The 21,010-nt window shown below is 34.9% G+C and overlaps 1 protein-coding gene across 1 annotated transcript in view; it reads right to left on the bottom strand.

The window, feature by feature from the left end:
• Window positions 1-21,010, bottom strand: part of MDGA2 (MAM domain containing glycosylphosphatidylinositol anchor 2) — a 786,958-nt gene that overhangs the window by 19,921 nt on the left and 746,027 nt on the right. The window contains exons 13-14 of the mRNA XM_058540638.1: window positions 15,269-15,424; window positions 14,656-14,814 (exon numbers count right to left, since the gene is read on the bottom strand). Coding sequence (XP_058396621.1) covers window positions 14,656-14,814; window positions 15,269-15,424 — 315 coding nt within the window. The remainder of the gene's footprint in view (window positions 1-14,655; window positions 14,815-15,268; window positions 15,425-21,010) is intronic.

Here is a 21,010-nt window from a genome sequence, read left to right as displayed (position 1 = left end):
ATACATATGTTATGCAATTTGATATTCTTCTACAGGTCATTGAGGCTGTGTTCATTTTTCTTCAATCTTCCTCCTTCGTTTCTTAGTCTGGAAAATTTTGTCTGTCCTCAAGCTCATTAGGCATTTTTTCTGCCTTCTCCAGTCTGTCATTTAAGCCCATCCAATGAATTTTTTGTTTATTTTCATTTACTTTCCAGTACAATTCTTATTTGGTTCTTTTGTATAATTACACTTTTCCTGCTAGATTTCTCTGTTTACTCATTAAGACTATATTTCCTTTGATTCTTTTCCCATATTCTCTCTCATGTCGTTGAACATATTTATAATACCTTTTTTTTTGTTTTTGCTCAGTAAGATTCACCCTGAGCTAACATCTGTTGCTTATCTTCCTCTTTTTGCTCGAGGAAGATTGGCCCTGAGCTAACATCTGTGCCAGTCTTCCTCTATTTTGTATGTGGGTCACCGCCACAGCATGGCCGCTGACGAGTGGTGTAGGTCAGTCCCCAGGAACCAAACCTGGGCTGCTGAAGCGGAGCATGCTGAACTTAACCACTAGACCATGGGGCGAGCCCCTAAAATATCTTCTTTAAAGTCTATCTGTCAAGTCCAATATCTAGCCATCTTTGGTTTAGTTTCTATGGGTTGATTTTTATTTTTTCATTGATTGTTTCACTTTTTTCATTGACTATGGATCACATTTCCTTTTTCTTTGTATATCTGGTAGTTTTCATTGAATAATGGGCATTGTGGATATTGCATTACAGAGACTTTAGATCTGTAACGTTTCCTAGAGTGCAGTTTTGTTTTAGTAGACTGTTAATTACTGACTGATCATGCTGAACTTGTACAGGCACGGTTTTACACTATTGATTAGATCTGTGAAAAGCCCCAATTCTTGCCCTAGACTCTAACTTTGTGGGATTCAATCTCCAAATCTCTCTACTGTAGAGATCTTGTTGGGACTGTGATTCAGACTTTTTAAGGAAAGGTCTAGAGAGGATAGCTCTCCAGAGCATAATTCTAACTACTAACGGAGAGGTTCTTTGGTTTTTTTCATGCAGCCAAGGGCTTTCATGATATCTCTTCACTCTAAGATGGCTTCAACTTCAATACTCCCTGCTGCTCTTCTCCAGGACTCCTTGGCTTCTTTCTTCTGTTGCCAACTCCATAAAAGCTGCTATGTTGCTATCCTGTAAGTCTTGTGTTTTTCTAGTCTTATGCAAGTACAGCCTAGCCTTCAGGCAAAGCCTCATAGGGAACCCCATACAATGTGACTTTTAGAGGCAACATTGCACACCTCCCTTCTTTCTATTACTCTGACTCACAGACTCTAACACTTCAGCTGCCTAGTACTCTGATCTCTGCCTCCTCAACTCAGTGGGACCTCCACTTTCTGCTTGAATTTCAGGGCTGTGAGACAGAGCCAGGAAATTGTCCCCAGGCAGAGAACGGACTCCCAAGGAGATCAGCTCATTAGTTTCTCTTTTTTCCACAGATCTCAGTCTTTCCCTGCCCTGCCTCTTTCCATTTTCTGAAAACAGTTACCTAATATATTTTGCCAATTTTAACAGTTGTTTATAGCAATAGGACTTATCTGGAAGCAGTTATTACTGTATGGCTTCAAAACACCCTTGTTTTGACAATTTTTACAGGTAATCGTGTTATTACTAAGATGTTTATATATATATATATATATATATATCTCACACATATCTTCCATATAATATATATTGGTTTATGTGAATATTGCACATAAACACTGAAAAGCAGAAAACAATATAAAAACATTATTAAATTGATCACGCAGAGGCAGCTTCCTTAATATTTTGGTGTATGTTGCTTCAGTTTTTTTTTTAAAGGTATATTTACATATATACAGTTACATGGTATAAAGTAGTTTATCCTTCAGATTTTTAGAGCAATTTTGCCTATTTACACATAAGACCACGTGTATTCATATTATACACAAGTGTATAAATACAAATACCTAAATTTTAAACAACAACTAGAAAAAACTGCGTTCTTCCTATCACAGCTGTCACTCACCAGCTGGATGACCTTGGCTTGGTCTCTTAATCTCTGTTCCTCAATTTCCTCATCAAGTGATGATGATAATGGTAACTAGCATAAACTTTTTGTGAGAAGTAAAATGAGTTAAAGTATGCAAATCAAGTATTATGTCTCATACATAGTCTTCACTCTATTTCACTATTACCTATCAAGATATTCAAATATTTCTCTATTGATTCAATAGATTATATGAGTACATTTCTTAATGCTGAACTATTACTATATTACAGAAATAAATTTTACTTGATAATGGACTACTACTGTCTTATTACAGTTGATTCAATTTGCTAGTGTTGCATTTAGGAATAATGCGGTATATTTATACATAACGTTCTCCAGTTTTCTTTTTTGTCTTATCTTTCTATGTTGCATGTTCACGTTTTGCTTCAGAATCTATTATCTTCTATCTTTTTCCTTTTCAAGGGAAGAAATAATCCCAGGCTTGTCCTCCATAGTACTGATTTTATTGTCCATGGTGTGGATTCCGTTCTTTTGTTTCTAACGTCATCTTTATTTGACTATTGTGTTATTTATGATGTCACATTCTTTTCTGATCTCATCAAGCTCCTTTTTATTTCAGTCTTTTATCCAGTTCTTTCTTTTTCTCGGTCCACTGTTGTATCATTCTTATCTTTCATTGTTTATAAAGTTCATATTCTGATGAATTTTATTGAAAATATAAAGCATGTACTGTACAAATTTTACTTTCCCCTGAATTGTCATAAGTTTTTTTCAACAATAGGTGCTGATTTTACTACGTCCATGTTAGCCTCTTTTTATACTGTGGAATCTTCATTGGAGCCTTATTTTCTCTGTCTCTCATTTTCTTCCCCCTTATTCATCCTTAAATAAAGCTAAGTGATCCTACAGTATTTTTCCCAAAACCACTAACGGGACTTCATTTATACGCACAAGATGGGTGTGAATTTTGTTAGCTCCTCCTCTAAGATCTAAATCTGCAGGGCAGATTAATGTGAGGTTTCATTACTATATCAAGATTCAACAATATGAGAATAGTGGAAAACTATTTATTCCCTTGGAGCATTTTAGAGTTAAACTTTCTTGGATTTTCCCACTGTGCTTGGTGAGCCATTGTGGCAGAGAGTAGCTTTCTGAATCCATCTTCCTATTTTCTTTTTTAGCTATTCGACGTACCAGAAAGTACATTGTTCGTTAGTGCTGGTACCTTGTACATCAGAAATGCAACCTTGTGCCACATGGAAAAGCCACTGCAGGACATACTTCTGTGTGATGTAACTGTGTTATATTTTTGGCCATTAATCTACAAAAGAGAGGGATTCCAAGGAAATCAAGCTCAAATAAATAATAAATTGTATTAAACATTAAGTAAAATGATAATACTGTTTTGAACCTGCTAGTTGTCATTGGACTAACAAAGTGTTATGCAGCATACATCTTTCATAAATTATTTGAATAAACAGTCTGTGTGTGATTTAAATAAGAAAAGGGCTCCTCGTCTATTCCATGGCCTACGTCTACACAGCCCATGGCTCTATTAGTGGTAACTGACTGGGTTGAGCTTTGATAGTCTCTACTGATTTCTCGTTAAACTGTACTGCTTTTTCAGGAATGAAAGTATCAGTTATCTCTTTTCTTTGTCTTTCTTAAATGTAACACCTTGCTCCTCTACCTAGCAGAAGTCCTTCAATAGCTTGCAAGTAAAGAATGAAAGACAGTCTCTCTAAGCTACCAGTGCAGCTCCAGTTGTTCCAGGTTTTTAAAATTGCCCGTAGATGCTTCAATAACTGTGAGGTGCTAACATAAATAGATAGCAGTGAATGAATTACCATTTTATATGGAAGTCTTGTTTCTCTTGGGTAGCACGGCCTGTTATTTTGATTGAAGTGACAGGAATCAATCCTGTCATCAAATCAATATATGGAAATTTTTGTTAAATGTTAACAAAATGATAATACTTTTTTTAGACCTATTAGTTGTAATTAGGCCAACAAAGTAGTGTGGACTATATGCCTTCTAGAATTTACTTAAAGTAATAAATACATGCTTTAATGAAACACATACTAATATATATGCTTACTATTATTATATCAATAATGATAGGTTATTATAACAATATTGAATATATTTTTTCCCAGGGAATATGCTTTGCCTGTGATCATGTTTACATTTTTTAATTAACATTTTCTTTTTACATATGTAATATAAATTCAAATTTGAATTGCTTCCATTTATGTTTATTGAATGTATACTATGTGAAAAATATTTGTCCTAGTTCTAAAGAAGCCAAGTCTGAATTATCCCACATTGAATTAGTTTTTGAATAGATTTTATGAACTATATTCAATTGTGGCTAGATTTTAGTTTAAAAGGCAAGTATTACTTGTTTTATAAGAAAAAGACACTAGAAGTGTAACTGATTGAAATAAATCCTTTCTAATACATTTTAATTTAAATATCTTATTCTTATGTACATAGTATTAATTATATTCCATTATCCAAATGAACGAATACAAACTATTGATTCACCATTCTATTTTAGAGATGATGACAAAAGCAATATTCATAAATAAATGCTTTTGGAAATTTTTTCAAGCAAGTTTCCAGTTTTTAAGTTTATAAAAGAGAATTTAGCGCCAAAAGTTATATAAACTTATGTTCAGGTCATTTTGGTCAACAGAACCTGTGAAACAGAATAAAGTGACTCGAGAGAAGCTAGATTCCGCAAAGCTGATTCAGCACATTATTACAGTATTAGAACAAGAAAACTCCATATTTTCTTGTGATGATGGATTGTGTTAATACTCTTTAAAAGTAATTTTAAATCCTCAAAGGCACTGTGTTTATGCTTTAGTAGATACCGGATATCAGCAGGTATGAATTTAACCACTCTCAAGGATTTTCAAATGTTATGTGGCTCCATGACACAAGTTTGAAGTTGCTCAGCAAAACCTTACTGTCTTTTTCTTCCGCTTGGTTTCCTAACTCTCATCTGATCACTGTTCCTCAACAGTCAGCTGCTACAGCTAGAGAGGGCTTCGCTCATCTCACGCTTAGGGAGTATAATCAGAAAGGCCAAATGACTCAGGGGCCGTATTAGCTCACGAGCAGTGACCGAAGTGTTGGGGTTATCCATGGCATTATGCAATGGAATGATTCTTATTTTAATATTATGTCATATAAACTACTGCATAAAATATAATTTGCATAAATATCATTTATAGTTACTATTACCTAGTTCTTTTTTTTAATTAAGTCCTTAACATAATTTTACTTTTTTTTCCTTTTTTTGGTGAGGAAGATTGGCTGTGAGCTAACATCTGTTGCCAATCTTCCTCTTTTTGCTTGAGGAAGAGTGGCCCTGAGCTAACATCTGTGCCAATCTTCCTCTATTGTTTTTTGTATGTAGGTCGCCGCCACAGCGGCTTGATGAGTGGTATAGGTCAGAACCAGGGATCCGAACCCGTGAAGCCAAAGCGGAGCATGTCGAAGGTAACCACTATGCCACCGGGTCAGCTCCCGTGATTTTACTTTTAACTATTTTATTATAAATATGTATCTTATATATTTTAGATAAATTGAAATATATGTCCTAAAATGTGCATACATATTTCCTATAGATACTTGAAATTACCAGGTTCATATAAATTAACTTGTAATTTGGTTTACTCAAAGGCCAGGGGATCACTTGCACGTAAATCACATTTTTATTCTAATCAGTAATACAGGCTCATTAATTTGAGTTTCACATTTCAAGAAAGATGAGGATGTGCCAAAATCATCTAGCTCCAGGCAAGAGCTATGTCTACTGATAGGTAATTGTCAGCATCGTTTGTACTATACACACAGAGAAAATGGGAAATTATAAAATCATTAGTTTCTGCTTGAATAGAAATGGCTGTGTGCATCCACTGTTATTATTTTCTCAATATATAATTGGAACAATATCTTAAATAAAAAATGTCAGTTAATGTTCTCCAGTCATTACCACGCCTTCTTGACTCTAATCGAATCTCTACATTAGTGTCCAGTGAATTTTCCTAAAACGTAGCTTTCATCAGGCTTTCTATTTCTCTGACGTGTGTAGCTCTTACCTAGATCTTGTCACGGTTTGGTGCTGCCACCCTCCCTACTGTGCCGTAAGGACAGTCTTCTCCACCCTCACACCGTGGTCCTCTCACATCTCTCACACTCTCCAACATTTGCCTTCCGCCTACCATTTACCTCTTTTGGAGGGCAGCTGCCATTTCTTCCCCTCCATAGAAACTTTAACTTTGCTGTTCTGGGTGTTGTCTCCCTTGTTCGCCCACAGCGTGGGCCTGTCATGCATTGTGATATATACGACTTTCTGACTTATTTTATTCAGTAATTTATTACCCCCAAGAGATGACAAACTGATGGATAAGAACCTTTTTACCATAATCCTCTTTTATCCTCTACAGAACCCTAACACCAGGAGGCAAAAAGCATGTGCAATTCACCCTATTGAACAGAAATGAGTGAACTCAAGACCTAAGGGCAAAAATACCCATCACAAGAAATCTATACTTTCAATGAAGTTAGTTTAAAAAGTTGGCACCCCAGGTGAGAAACAAAGCAGTTAACTTATTTGCTTACCATTAATTCAATTAATGAAATTACATTGTTTATTAATTACACTGAAAATGAGATGTATATTTGCAACACCAGCCTTTCCCAGTCATATCATTGATTTTGTTTAAACATCCTAGCTTCTACTATATATTGTGTGAGGCACCATCATCAACAAATAATTAAATAGGGGGAAAGTAAATGTAGGGGTAGCTGGTGGTTCAAAACCAGAGACTTAAAAAGTAAATGCATTAGATATTACATATGCTCTTCTTGGAGGGTCCGCGACAAGTGGGTGTAATAATATTTTAATTATAAATGGTAATAAATCATGGCTAGGTTCTATCCACCTCCCCCTTTAAAAAATACATTTTATTTTTAATTTTTGGAGGAACCCCCATACTGTTTTCCATAGTTGCTGCATCAATTTGTATTCCCACCAACAGTGTATGAGGGTTCCCTTTTCTCCACATCCTCTCCAACACTTGTTATTTGTTTTCTTTTCAATACTAGTCATTCTGACAGGTGTGAGTTGATATGTCATTGTGATGTTGATTTGCATTTCCCTGATGACTAGTGATGTTGAGCGCCTTTCATGTACCTGTTGGCCATCTGTATGTCTTCCTTGGAAAAATGCCTATTCAGATCATCTGCTCATTTTTTAATCAGACTATTTGTTTTTTGATATTGAGATGTATGAGTTCTTTATATATTTTGGATGTTAATCCTTTATCAGATATATCATTTGCAAATATATTCTTTGGTTCAGGAGGTTGCCTTTTTGTTTTGTTGATGGTCTCCTTTACTGTGCAAAAGTTTTTCGGTTGATGTAGTACCATATGTTTATTTTTGCTTTTGTTGCCCTTGCCTGAGTAGACATATTCAAAAAAATACTTCTGAATTAAAAAAAAAACCCAGTAATTTAAAAGATATATGCACCCCTATGTTCACTGCAGCATTATATACAATAGCCGAGATATGGAAGCAACCTAAGTGTCCATGGGTAGATAAATAGATAAAGATGATGTGATGTACGTATACAATGAAATATTACTCACTCATGAAAAAGAATGAAATTCACCCATTTGTAACAACAGAGATGGATCTAGAGGGTATTACGCTAAGTGAAATAAGCAGACAGAAAAAGAATACTATACGATTTCACTTACATGTGGAATCTAAAAAAAACCAAACAAATGAACAAACGAAACAAAATAGAAACAGACTTGTAGATACAGAGAACAGATTGGTAGTTGCGAGAGGAAGGGAGGAAGGGTGAAACAGGTGAAGGGGACAAGAGGTACAAACTTCCAGTCATAAAATAAATGTCAGGGGATGTAATGTACAGCCTAGGGAATATAGTCAACAATATCATAAATAACTTTGTATGATGACAGATGGTTATTAGTCTTATCAGGGTGGTCATTTTGTAATGTAAATAAATGTTGAATCACTATATTGTACCTGAAACTTAAAAAAAAAAATCGTAATTTAACAAAGCAGTTTACTGAATGAATGTCTTCCACCTACTGCATTATATCCATATTGATGACGCTGGTACTATCAGTTTTAAACACAAACGGGACTTTACTGAGAGCATTGACTAATTCTTAACAGAAAAAGTGGCTTAATACCAACTATTATCAAACAGCCCATGGTTCAGTAGCTATTCTCTAATATGAAGAATACCAAATAAACTTATCTATGCCCTCGGCCACCTGGGAGTTGTCTTTTGCACGGAATGTAATTCTGAGATTTTATTAGAATGCAAATATCTCAAAATTACATATTTATTCTGCCGAGACTCTTCTATAGTGTGTGTAGTCGAGGCTCTAAAAACAATGGCACCTTATCTTATGATTTTTTTCAGGCTCAAGCTGTCTCTCATATGATGTCTAACTCCAAGGAAAAAATATGTGAACAGATTTCCTATTTGAGGAACATATTTGAGATATAAGCAAGAATCTCCATTTTTTAAAACTCTAATCAGAAGAAACATGCTCTTGGACCAAAATGAGAATAAAAATCAGACTCCTAAAACTAGGCAAAAGATTATCAACTTGGCCTTCTCTATATCTTATATAAAAACATTTAAGTCCTCAGTTTAATATCTTTGAATGGCAGCACTGAGAAAGCTGTAATCCAACTCTTGTTCAAGGATAACCTGAGATATCTTATTAAGAGAAACTTAATTAGAGATGAATTCCAGACTCATTAAATTCTATTTCTACATTCTGCTAGATCATCAAAGACCATGATATTTCAGCTCAAAACACAAATTTTATCCTCTAATGTATTATGATCTACAAATACATAAAATTTTTATTTGAACATGTTTTATATCTTTCTAAAAATACTAAGTAAAGATATTGCTAAGAGTATAGCAATATTTATGTTGCTTATAAGAGTACTTTTATACAGTACTAAGAGCATTGAGTACTCTGATAAGATAAATTTCCCTCTCAATTAATTGTTAAGAAATATGTAATACTTTTGATTTCCTCTCTGCTTTAGCTGCCGGAGCACTTAGATTCAAACTCAAGTTAAGTCAATGATTAACTTCTATGTTTTTCCCCACCCTATCCTAAAAGGTCTTGGTGAAACTACCTTCTGTTTCCAATCTAGACTCCATATTTTCATTTCTCTTGTTTTGTTATTCTTCCAGTATACTCAGAGGCTAAAGAATGGATTATTTCTTTAAATCTATTGAGTATTTGTTGTTGCAGAGGATCAAATATAAATAAATCATGATTACTGTCTCAAGGTGCTTACAGCCTAGCAGGGGTCAGGCTGACAAATATAACGACAGAGACGTGCACCAGGAGTTTTGGGAACAGAAGGAGCAGGGAGGATGGGGAAGAATTTCAGCAGATGTGCTTGAATTGGATTTTGAAGCAAGAATATGAGTTACCTAGATGATTAAAGAGGAGAAAAAATACTTATTTTATCACATGATTTAAAAAATATTAATTTACTTAATAAATATTTATGGAGGGGTCAAATAAATATTTATATCTGCCGGGTACCATGTGATAGGAAGAAACACTGTTTCTGCTCCTCCCAAGCATGCAGTTCACAAGACAAGAGAGAGAGATTATGAAGAGGCCTCAGCCACGACACAGCTCGATTTGGGGAACTTCATGTATGGCTGGAATAAACTATGCAGCTGCCCCAAGGAGAAGCCAGAGGGGCACATATCCTTGAGGTTCTTACGTTACTAGTTTTAGAGAATGATCTTTACCCCCAGAGACTATGGGCCAGAGAGACAGCAAGGAAATCAGTTAGCAGGCTAGTTCAGCACTATACGCAAGAAGTGATGAGGAGTCAAACTGATCATCACGTCCTTAAAAGCAGTTCAAAATGCAGAGGACTGGCACCCTGATCTCCAGCCTCTCCACTTCTCTCTAGATGGTTGAGCAGTATCTGCTGCCATTCGCCACTTTCCGCAAGTAGCTTACTCTTTCACAACGCAACCTTTGCATTTATTTTACAGAGAAAATATAGACTGTTAGAAAGGCAAATTTCACATCTGTTTGTTGTTCTGGCATCGAGGAATGTATCAGAAGCCACATTCTTACTTAATTATTTTCTTCCCACCTCAGTGAAAGCGACCTAGTTCCCCTCTTCAAGGCTAATTCCCCGACCCGAGCTCTACATTCCCATCTTTTCAAGAAACCTGTTTCCCTCTGATTTTTGTATCTCTAAACTTACCCTTTCTATTAACTCTTTTCCTCTTAAAATAGGCCCTTCTACAGCCCCACTTCTCTCTACTTATCATTCCTTCCTCACCCTCAAGATTCATAAGAATAGATTTTATTAACAAACCCCTTCTCCTTGCCTCCCATTTGTTCTATAGTGAAATTACCTTTCTAGAGCCTCAACTTTATTGAGCCATTCTTATCAAGTTCAATGAATGTATTCACAAGTGATTTTGTATTTTTAATTTCCTGGTATAGTACGATGCTTATATCTCACATTCTTCTTTCTAGAAATAAATGAAGTACATATTTTACTGATTTTTAATAAGCATTTGTCATATTCAGTGACCTCATATGAGATTCAATTTCTTTGCAGGAAGATTAGAAATTCAGTTGATTAATCAAGAATCAAAATGCCTACTAGTAGCTACAAGATTGCTGAAATCATCTTACATTATCGTCAATAGCCAGATACTGTATCCTGTATATATAAATCAACAGTTTAAGGTTAACACATTGTAGCTTTCATTTATTTTTTCCTTCAATTGATTTTGATGAAACCTTTAACTTACAAGAAATTGAGCCAGTGTGGCAGACAATATCTAAGATGCCTCCCAATGACTTCAACCTCCTAGGATTAACACTCTTATATAATTTCCTCCCCTTCAGTGTGGCTTGGAATCATCAACTCAGTTATAATAAACAGAATAAGGCAGAAGTTCTGGGAGGTCACTGCAGAGATTAGGTTACAAAAAGTCTTGGGCACATGTTTGCTCCCTGTCATGAACTGTTGCTATGGAGGAAGCCTGTTGCCATGCCATGAGACAATCCCAGAGAGACGTCCACATGGCGAGGAATTGAGAGAGGCCTCTGGCTAACAGCCTGTAAGAAATCAATATTCTTAGTCCAGCACCTGTGAGGGAGTGAGGCCTGCCAAAAACGACGTGAGTGGGCTTAGAAGTGTATTCTACCCAGTTGAGTCTTCAAATTAGACTGTGGTCCTGCCTGACCACTTGTCTGCAACCTCATGAGAGAGCCTGAGCTACAGGCACCCAGCTAAGCTGATCCATCTTCCTGACCCGTGAAACTGTGACATAATAAATGTTTGTTGTATTAAGTCACAAAATTTTGGGGAAATTTGTTACACAGTAATAGATAAGTAATACAACATAGAGGAGTATCTTTTCTAAGTAATGCATAACTGATCATCCATTTTTATATTATTAACAAATTATTACTCTTCTCAGTGATGTATTGCCTGTTAGTCACAGTTAAAACAGAAAAGATTATTTATGGCTACTCAAGAATAATAACTGCAATTAAGCTATTAGAAACCCAGGACAAATCATTTTTGAATTTGGATTTCTAAAAGAATGAATAAAACTGAGAATGTAATTTGTAAAACTAGTGAGTATAAATGCCCCCCAGGTTTACAGATGAATGAGTGTCTTAGAATAATATTTGCGAAGAGGGAAGGTTTCAGCCACAGGCAGCATCTCCCTAACAAGGCAGCTCATCTAGTCCTAATTGATTAGTCAATGTCTGGAACAGATACTTCTGCCTAGATTTTAGTTCAGCATGATTGTGCCCTGCTGAGAGGGACCCAGGTAACAGACCTGATGCCTACAACCTTCAGCCATCTGATGAAGCTGAGAAATGGCACCGGAATCAATGTGGTAAACGTTTGAGAACGTGGAAGAAATGCAAAACTGCCTTCTCTGAAATAATCAGAATAAAATAGCAGAAGTCAACTGGACATCCACTGACAATAAAGAGGATGTGAATAACAATTGTCCAGATAAAAGTACATTAAAATTATCTTGGGACTCAGCATAAACATGCAGAAATTTTGAGAGAGAGATCTAAGGGAGCCAGGCTCATAAATAAGGTAGATATATATTTTACTCATTAAAGTAATTCAAATTATTGATCTTAGAATTATTTATTTAAAAACCAATTAAAAATTTCCCTGTTCTAGGGTAAACTGGAAGAAGAGAAAGACAGTCCCTGAAATATATTCAAAATAGAGAGCAAGTCAAACATACATGATCCACTAAAGGGAAGAATTGGAGTTGAGCTAATTCCACTTTTGTAATAAGATAGTGATCTTACAACAAATCAGATGGTTAGCAATTGTGTGGAGATTGATTTCCTTTCAAATTTTAGGCTGTAGTGAGGCCCTGACTACTCTCATAGCTTTCCAACTGCTTTTCTAGTTTATATTCTTTTTCTCCACTATTTCGCCCACTCCTATAGGATTTATTTTCCCAAATCAAAGATCTCATCATGCTTGTTGTCTGCACAAAATCTGTACTAACTCCCCCTGAACTACTCAAGTAGCTAAGCCTTGATGACATTCCACTGATTCTCTCTGCAGAGTAGTGAAGCAGCAGACACCGCGTCCAGCTTCCCAGATTGGTATTTTGGCTTCACTGCTTATCAGCTATGATACGACGGCATGGTAATTAAAATTCTCTGTATTTCAGTTTCCTTATCTATGAAACAGGATAATGATTTTAATGAGCACAAATGTTTATTGTGAAAATTAAGAGGAACAATCTATGACGTGTTAGGAGTAGTGTCCTGGTCCATGATGAGTACTCCATAAACATTAGCTATGACTTGATTATTGCTGTTACTGCTGCTATTTGAGATTCTAAGTAACTTAAGAAGATGAGTGTCTACCATCTGATAGATTTTATAAATGTTGTCTCATTTAACTTGAAATACAAATTTCTGAAATAGGAATTATTAATCTCATTTTACAGAGGAAGAGACCAAGATCTAGACATTTTAAGTGACATCTCTAAATTCTTACAATGGCTGAATGCTAGAGCCCAGTTGCAGCCCAGGTTTCCTGACTTCATGTTGAGGACACTTTTAACGCACAGAGCTATCCTTCCAGGCTTGTCACCTGTTGCTCCACTGTGAAGAATACTGGTTAATAGTGTGGCTATAAGTTTGAATCCCAGCATAACCAGTTACTTGCAATTCATACAAACTCTCTGAGGTTCAGTTTTCCCCACTGTAAAGTTTTCCCATCACTGTAGTGATGCTCATTTTCATAAACTTATTATGAGGATTACTTCACTTAAATAGTACAGTAGTTGGCATATATCATGTGCACAATTTTATTGGTTTATATAAATATCTATTTATATCTTTAGTTTTATTAATTTATATCAAGACATTTGATGTCATCCTAACTTCCTGCATTTTACTTTCTCATGACCAGGGCCTTAATCTTTCTGTGTTCATCTCTGTCTATTGAAAATGTACCCTTCCTTTGTAGAAAAACGTTTTCCTTTGTCCTGAAGCACTACCTTATTTCCAGCTAGATACAGACCCACAATGCCTTGTCCAAGCTCTGCGGGGCTAGTCATGCTGGGCCATTCAGAATTTTGTCTTATTCTAGAAAGTTAAAAGAGTGCATATCTTATACATTATGTGACATCCCCAGAAGGATCTGGAGCAGAATCTCATAATTAAATTGAGTGATATTTTTGCTGCGAAGAGTACAAATGCTCACACTCATTTGGATAAATAAGACTATAAATAGCCTCATATCAGTTCAAGTCACACATTCTAACATGTGTAGATCAGTTAGCACGTGCTGCCAAATAATTAAATTAAAAAAATTTGTATTCAGTTGTTTTGATTTTAGAATTGCACATAAAGAATTATAGACCCATAAGACTAGTTTTGCTAGGTCCTTTCTCAAGGTTATATGGTATTCTACCTAGCATGATTGTGTATTTGCTCATCTCAGCCTTCATTACTGTGTAAGGTCTCTAAGGGCAGGGAGCGTCTTCGTCTTTGTATGTTCTTCAGGACCGAGGATGTTCTTAAATCTACTAGGTGTGTTAGGCACACTTTCTAAACAAGAAAATATAACAACAATATTCCAAATGTGGAGATGGTGCTAAAAGTACTTGTCCTCCAAATCTGACAATTCTCCTTTTCATGATCATTAATATACATTATTCAAGAAAATTTCTTTGGGAAGAAGCAGCCCAAATTATATTGGAATTAACTTCACAAGATCTCACAAAAAATTTAACCCACTGACGGGCTGCCTGAATTAGAATTCCAGAGGAGGTAGGTAATGCTCCAAAATTTCAAATTATTATCTAAATTTTGTAAATTAGGACATGGTGAGGGAACATTCTTAGCATCATATTTTGCAATTTGCAGGTAAGTCATTTAAAAGTCAAGGATGATATACTTTAAAATTGATTTCATGCTGTGTGTTTATCAACTTCTTTCTCTTTAGTTATTATTTACTTCAGAAGAAACATAGTAATTGTTGCCATCTCACCTATATGTTGTCCATACATGTGATAAAAGAAGCTGAAACAATATGCAGTATTCGTGGGTCCATAAGGGTTTTTAGGAGCTATGCTGAAAACAGGGCTGAGGAGTCGAGCCTTTTCGCCTTCCAATCTGGGTCGAGATGTCTCAATGTACATATAAAAACCTTTAAAAAGACAAAATAAAATGTTTAAACACGATTTTATTAGGTAACATGAAATTTGAAATTATTGAGAAGTTTTAGAGTTTTCATATGAAGTAAAAATTGACAGGAGGATTTGCATTTCATTTACAAAATCTGTACATGCATAACAATATAAACAACAAATGATTACATAACTAAAGATAAAACTGTTTATAATATATAAAAACTTGAGACAAAATTGGAATTTTAGAATTGAATTATCAAAAAAATAATCCTAATCTCTGAGAGAAAATTAATGTCTACAAACTTTGGAAATATCTGCATTACTGATGCTGTACATAAAAAATTTAATGTTTTATTCCATAATCTTCAAATCGATAGCTAAGTATTCTCTTGTATTTCACATAACTGGCATCTCTCGAATCCCAAGGCTGGGGAATGATTGTTACGAACACAATGTATCATACCCCCGTACCTTCTTTGGAGCCACTACGATCAGCATTAGGTCCTGTGTTTGGAGTGTATTTCGTATTTCTTGTTGCAGTGCTTTGCTTTGTCCAGTCAAAATTATCTGTATCATCTTGGGTGAACAAACAAATGTTACCGTCTTCAAATCCACAGTGAAATTCTCCTATTAACAAATTTGAATTAAAGTGATTAATATTAATTAAGTTAATACAAACATTGCAATATTCTTATAAGAAAAATTTAAAACATTTTACAGCAATAGTAACGCAAGATTGCAATAATGGCGCCAGAGCCATAATACTCCACATGATTGCAACTAAACGTAAAACTATTTCAACTTTAAAGAAAAGGAAAAATAGTCTTGATATATAAATCAGTCTCTTATTTAGTAATTTAAACCCAAACGATTTTTCTCTGAAATATCCAGATAACTGAAATTAAACAATATAATTCACACTTGAATTATGGCTGAAGAAGTTTCCCAACTTTCATTTTTAAAGTAGAGGAAAAATCTAAACAACGCTGTCAATCAGAAAATGATCTTTATTACTTTACCTGACAGCACCTTAAAGCTGTCACTTGGAGGTTATAAATTTTCATACCACGTTGGAGATGTTTTCACGTCTACCCATTTGCGCAAATGAAAGTTACTTAGGGGAAGACGATGGCAAATTATTTTAAAAAGTAGTTATATTTCATTCGAATGTGGATTTGCCAAATTCTTGAAATTCACTAGAAATGAAGTAATTTATGAAGACCCTGCGAAAGGACTGAGATTGCTTGGATGCTTGCCATATGCTGAGTTCAGACCCAACAACCAGTCCAGAGGGAGCTTTCTCCAACTGTCTCTGAAAAGAGGGTGGCAGTAATGTTTCTAGGTATCAAAGGGTTTTCTCACTGGAATATACCCTGCTTGAAATATAGGATTAAAAAAAAGGATATGATAATGTCCACTAGACAAAAAATTAAAAGTATACTTACTTGAGAAAAATTAACAGTTTGTATTATTTCATTCAAACTCAGAACAACTCTTTTAAATCACAATAATACTAACTCATGAGGCTCACAGAGGGGAAATCTTTGGCTAAGTCAGCTAGAAAATAATAAAATTAAAACTGAGAACAGATGTCCTGCAATTCATAGAGATAAAAACATCTAAAGAACAGAGACTCTCATTTGTCTTTTCTCCCCCTGAAACGGGTTAGACTTATGAGATATTCTTGGGAGTGGAGTCCTTGAAGTTGAGATCATGTCCCTGAATTAATCGGTGTGTTTCTATATACTAACACTGAACTATCCAAAAAGGGAATTAAGAAAACTATCTCATTTACAATAGCATCAAAAAAATAAAACACTTAGGAATAAACTTAACCAAAGAAATGAAAGATTTGTACACTGAAAACTACAAAAAATTAATGAAAGAAGTTAAAGACACAAATAAATGGAAAGGTATCATGTGTTCTTGGACTGAAAGAATTAACATTGTTAAAATGTCCATCCTACCCAAAGTGATCTATAGATTCAATGCAATCCCTTTGAAAATACCAATGGTATCTTTTTTATAGAAGCAGAAAAAAATTCCTAAAATTCATATGGAACTACAAAAGACCTTGAATGGCCAACACAGTTATAAGCAAGAAGAATAAAACTGGCGGCATCACACTTACTGATTTTAAAATATATTACAAAGCTATAGTAATCAAAGGCGTATGGTACTTATACACTGTTGGTGGGAATGTAAATTAGTACAGCTATTGTGGAAAATGGTATGGAGGTTCCTCAAAAATCTAAATATAGAACTACCACATGACCCAGCTATCCTCTTATGAATATATACCCAAAAGAAATGAAGTCAGTACTTCGAAAAGATATGTGCACTCTCATGTTTATTGAAGTATTAGTTACAATAACCAAGACGTGGAAACAATCTAAATGTCCATTGATGGATAAATAGATAAATAAATTGTGGCAGATATATACGATAGGATATTATTAAGCGTTAAAAATGAAGGTTATCCTGCCATTTGCAACAACATGGATAAACCTGGAGGACATTATACTAAGTGAAATAAGGCAGACACAGAAAGAAAAAAACGGCATGATATCATTTACATGTGGAATCTAGAACAAGTCAAACACCTAGAAGCAGAGAGTAGAATAGTGGTTATTCTATTAGGGCAGGTAGGTGGGGAAAGGGGAAGATGCTGGCAAAGGGTACAATGTTGCAGTTCTGTAGGATGAATACATCTAGAGATGATGACTGTAGTTAATAATACTGTATTGAGTACTGTAAATTTGCTAAGAGTATATTTCAGGTCCTCACATCACACACACAAAAATGGTACCTTTGTGTAGAGATGACAGGTTAATTAGCTTGATTGTAGTAATCATTTCACTATGTGTATATACATATATATATATTAAATAATCATATTGTACATCTTATATATACACAATTTTTATTTAAAAAAAAGAAAAAAAGAGCATGGTCTTGGCATAAAAACATGCAGACAAATGGGACAGAATAGAGACCCTAGAAATAATTTCCCATATATACAGTGAAGTGACTTTGACAAAGGAGCCAAAAACACACAATGGGGAAAGAAAAATCTCTTCAACAAATGGTGCTGGGGAAACTAGATATTCACATGCAAGAGAATGAAAGTGGACCCTTATCTTACACAATACATAAAAATAAATTCAAAATGGATTAAAGACTTAAATGTAATACCTGAAACTATAAAACTGCCAGAATAAAACACAGGGAAGAGCTTCACAACATTGGTCCTGGCAATGATTTTTTGTATATGACACCAAAACTATAAGCAACAAAAGCAAAAGTAGACAAGTGGAACTACATCACACTAAAAAGCTGTTGCACAGCAAAGGAAACAATTGACAGGGTGAAAAGGCAAACTACAGAATGGGAAAAAATATTTGCAAACCACGTATCTGCTAAAAGGTTAATACCCAAAATACATAAGGAATTCCTACAACTCAAAGCAAAAAAAAAAACAATCTGATTGAAAAATGGGCAAAGGATTTGAATAGACATTTCCCCAAGAATACATACAGATACATGAAAATGTACTCAACATCACTAATTATCAGGGAAATGCAAATCAAAACCACAATGAGATATCACTTCATATCTGCTAGGATGGCTATTATCAAAAAACAAAAAATAACAAGTGTTGCTGAGGATGTGGAGAAACTGGAATCCTTGTGCTCTGTTGGTGGGAATGTAAAATGGTGCAGCCACCAAGGAAAACATTATGGAGGGTCCTCAAAAATTAAAAATAGAACTACCAGGAGCCAGCCCGGTGGCGCAAGCGTTAAGTGCGCGCGCTCTGCTTTGGTGGCCCGGGGTTCGCTGGTTCAGATCCCAGGCGCGCACTGACGCACTGCTTGGCAAGTCATGCAGTGGCGGCATCCCATATAAAGTGGAAGAAGATAGGCACGGATGTTAGCCCAGGGCCAGTCTTCCTCAGCAAAAAAAAAGAGGAGGATTGGCAGATGTTAGCCCAGGGCTGATCTCCTCACACACAAAAAAATAGAACTACCATATGATCCAGCAATTCCACTTCTGGGTATTTATCCAAAAGAATTGAACCATTATCTCAAAGAGATATTAGCACTCCCATGTTCATTGCAGCATTAGTCACAATAGCTTAGATATAGAAACAACCTAAATGTCCATTAATAGATAAAGGGATAAATAAAATGCGGTATATACATACAATGAAATATTATTCAGCCTTAAAAAAGAAAATCCTGCCATATGTGACAATGCTGATGAACCTGGAGGATGTTATACTAAGTCAAATAAGCCAGTCATAGAAGGACAAATATGGCACGATTACCCACATATGAGGCATCTAAAATATCCAAACACAGAGAAGCAGAGAGTAGAATGGTGGTTGTCAGGGGCTGTGGGGAGAGGGAAGTGGGGAGATGCTGGTTAAAGGATATAAACCTACAATTATGCAAGACAAAACTCCAGCAGAACTCCAGCAGTTCTGGAGACCTGCTGTACAACACTGTACCTGTAGTTAACAATAGTGTATTGTACACCTAAAAATGTGTTAAGAAGGTAGGTCTCATGTTAAGTGTTCTTATCACAATAAAAAACAGAAAGAGAAAAGAAGGAAAGAAGGGAGGGATGGAGGGAGGAAGAGAGAAAACCATTGGCATTTACAAATAAAAATAAAACAGAAGGTTTTCCCTTCCTTTAAGTAGTAAGTTTTTGTTTTGTTTTCAGATTAAAAAATCACTGCCTCTCTTTGTGTTTAGTTATGTTCTATATTCTGAGCAGGAATGTTTACAGGGAATATAGCCTTTAGGGGACTCTAAGTCAGTAAATTTCTGGATAAACAATATTCCACATATAATATTTACTAGTGCATATTTATGCAACGAGTTTCGTACTGAATGAGACACAACCTCTTGATGCTATCAACTGAAGATCTAACGCTGGTCTTGGCAGGGCAGTTCCATGCATGGAGAGATTTCTTTAAGCGTCCTTTAGGCACAATCTGAGATTCCTTTCATTGCTGCTTTGGAGTCATGATAAGGCAATGTTTGATTTTAAATGTTTTCAGTTGTTTAATTATGTAGCATATATAGACAAGTAAAACGTCAAAAAACAAATGTAAAGAATGAGGATTTCAGTTTATAGATCTGCTGCCAAATCTTACTTTTTATATGCTATGTGGAAGTATGGATAATGAATTTTTATTACACCATTGAACCATATCTTTTGTGTAATTTAGTTTAAACTTGTTTAAAAAGAGCCAAAAACTTGCCTTCAAAAATGAACGAGTTTTTAAAACTTGAATATTTAAGTCTTTCTTAGTAAAATTAAGCACTAATACTGCTTATGAAAACCTAAGATATACCTATAATTTTAGATATGCCTAAAATCTTTCATAATTTGGTCAAATTTATATATTACATTAAGTTGTTTACAATAATTTGAAAAAGATATGACTACAATAATTCACATTGGACAAAAACACAAGTAATCTCAACAGTTCTTCACCATTTCTGCGACATGTATCTTTACAGTGAAGAAACCCATCACTGGAGAGATTTTATTAAAAGTTGGCAGATAAAATGGAAAAAAAATGCTACTTAAGACAATAATAATTTTATGATTATTCAGTCACTTTATATGAGGTAATTATAAATATATGCAAAAAAGTGTAATCATAAAAAAGTTTATTGAAATAAAGAATATCTGGATAGATAATGAAAATGCACTGATCTGCAAAAACTTACCAAAAATCAATGTAATATTAAATATTAAAATATCTCATAAAATAGGAAATAATAAAGTCCAGGATTTTCACAAAGATATGGAAGTTAAGATTGACTTGGTCTTGAATTTTTCACTAGCTTTCTAGTTACAACATGATTTTGTCAGTGTTTCAGGGGCTACATAGAAATAAATAAATATATTTGAAATATTCTGCATTATAGTATCTCTAAAATTTTACTTTATTTCCCTGAATCCTTCCCAATATGGTAAAGAAAGAAACAAAATTCAGGGATAAGCAGCCTGATGCTCACTGGTCCTCTAGCCCATAGACCCTCTTGTACCCGCCTACTTTCTTTATGTATTTTTTATTTTATTTTTTCTGCTTTACTGAGACAAAATTGACAAATAAAAATTGATTATATATTTAAGGTTTACAACTTGATGTTTTGATGTATACATACATTTTGAAATGATCACCACAATGAAGCG

Source organism: Diceros bicornis, chromosome 5, assembly GCF_020826845.1.
Source record: "Diceros bicornis minor isolate mBicDic1 chromosome 5, mDicBic1.mat.cur, whole genome shotgun sequence".
Classification (NCBI taxonomy): Eukaryota; Metazoa; Chordata; class Mammalia; order Perissodactyla; family Rhinocerotidae; genus Diceros; species Diceros bicornis.
The sequence above is the reverse complement of the archived record's forward strand: the minus strand, read 5'-3'. Positions and strand labels throughout refer to the sequence as shown.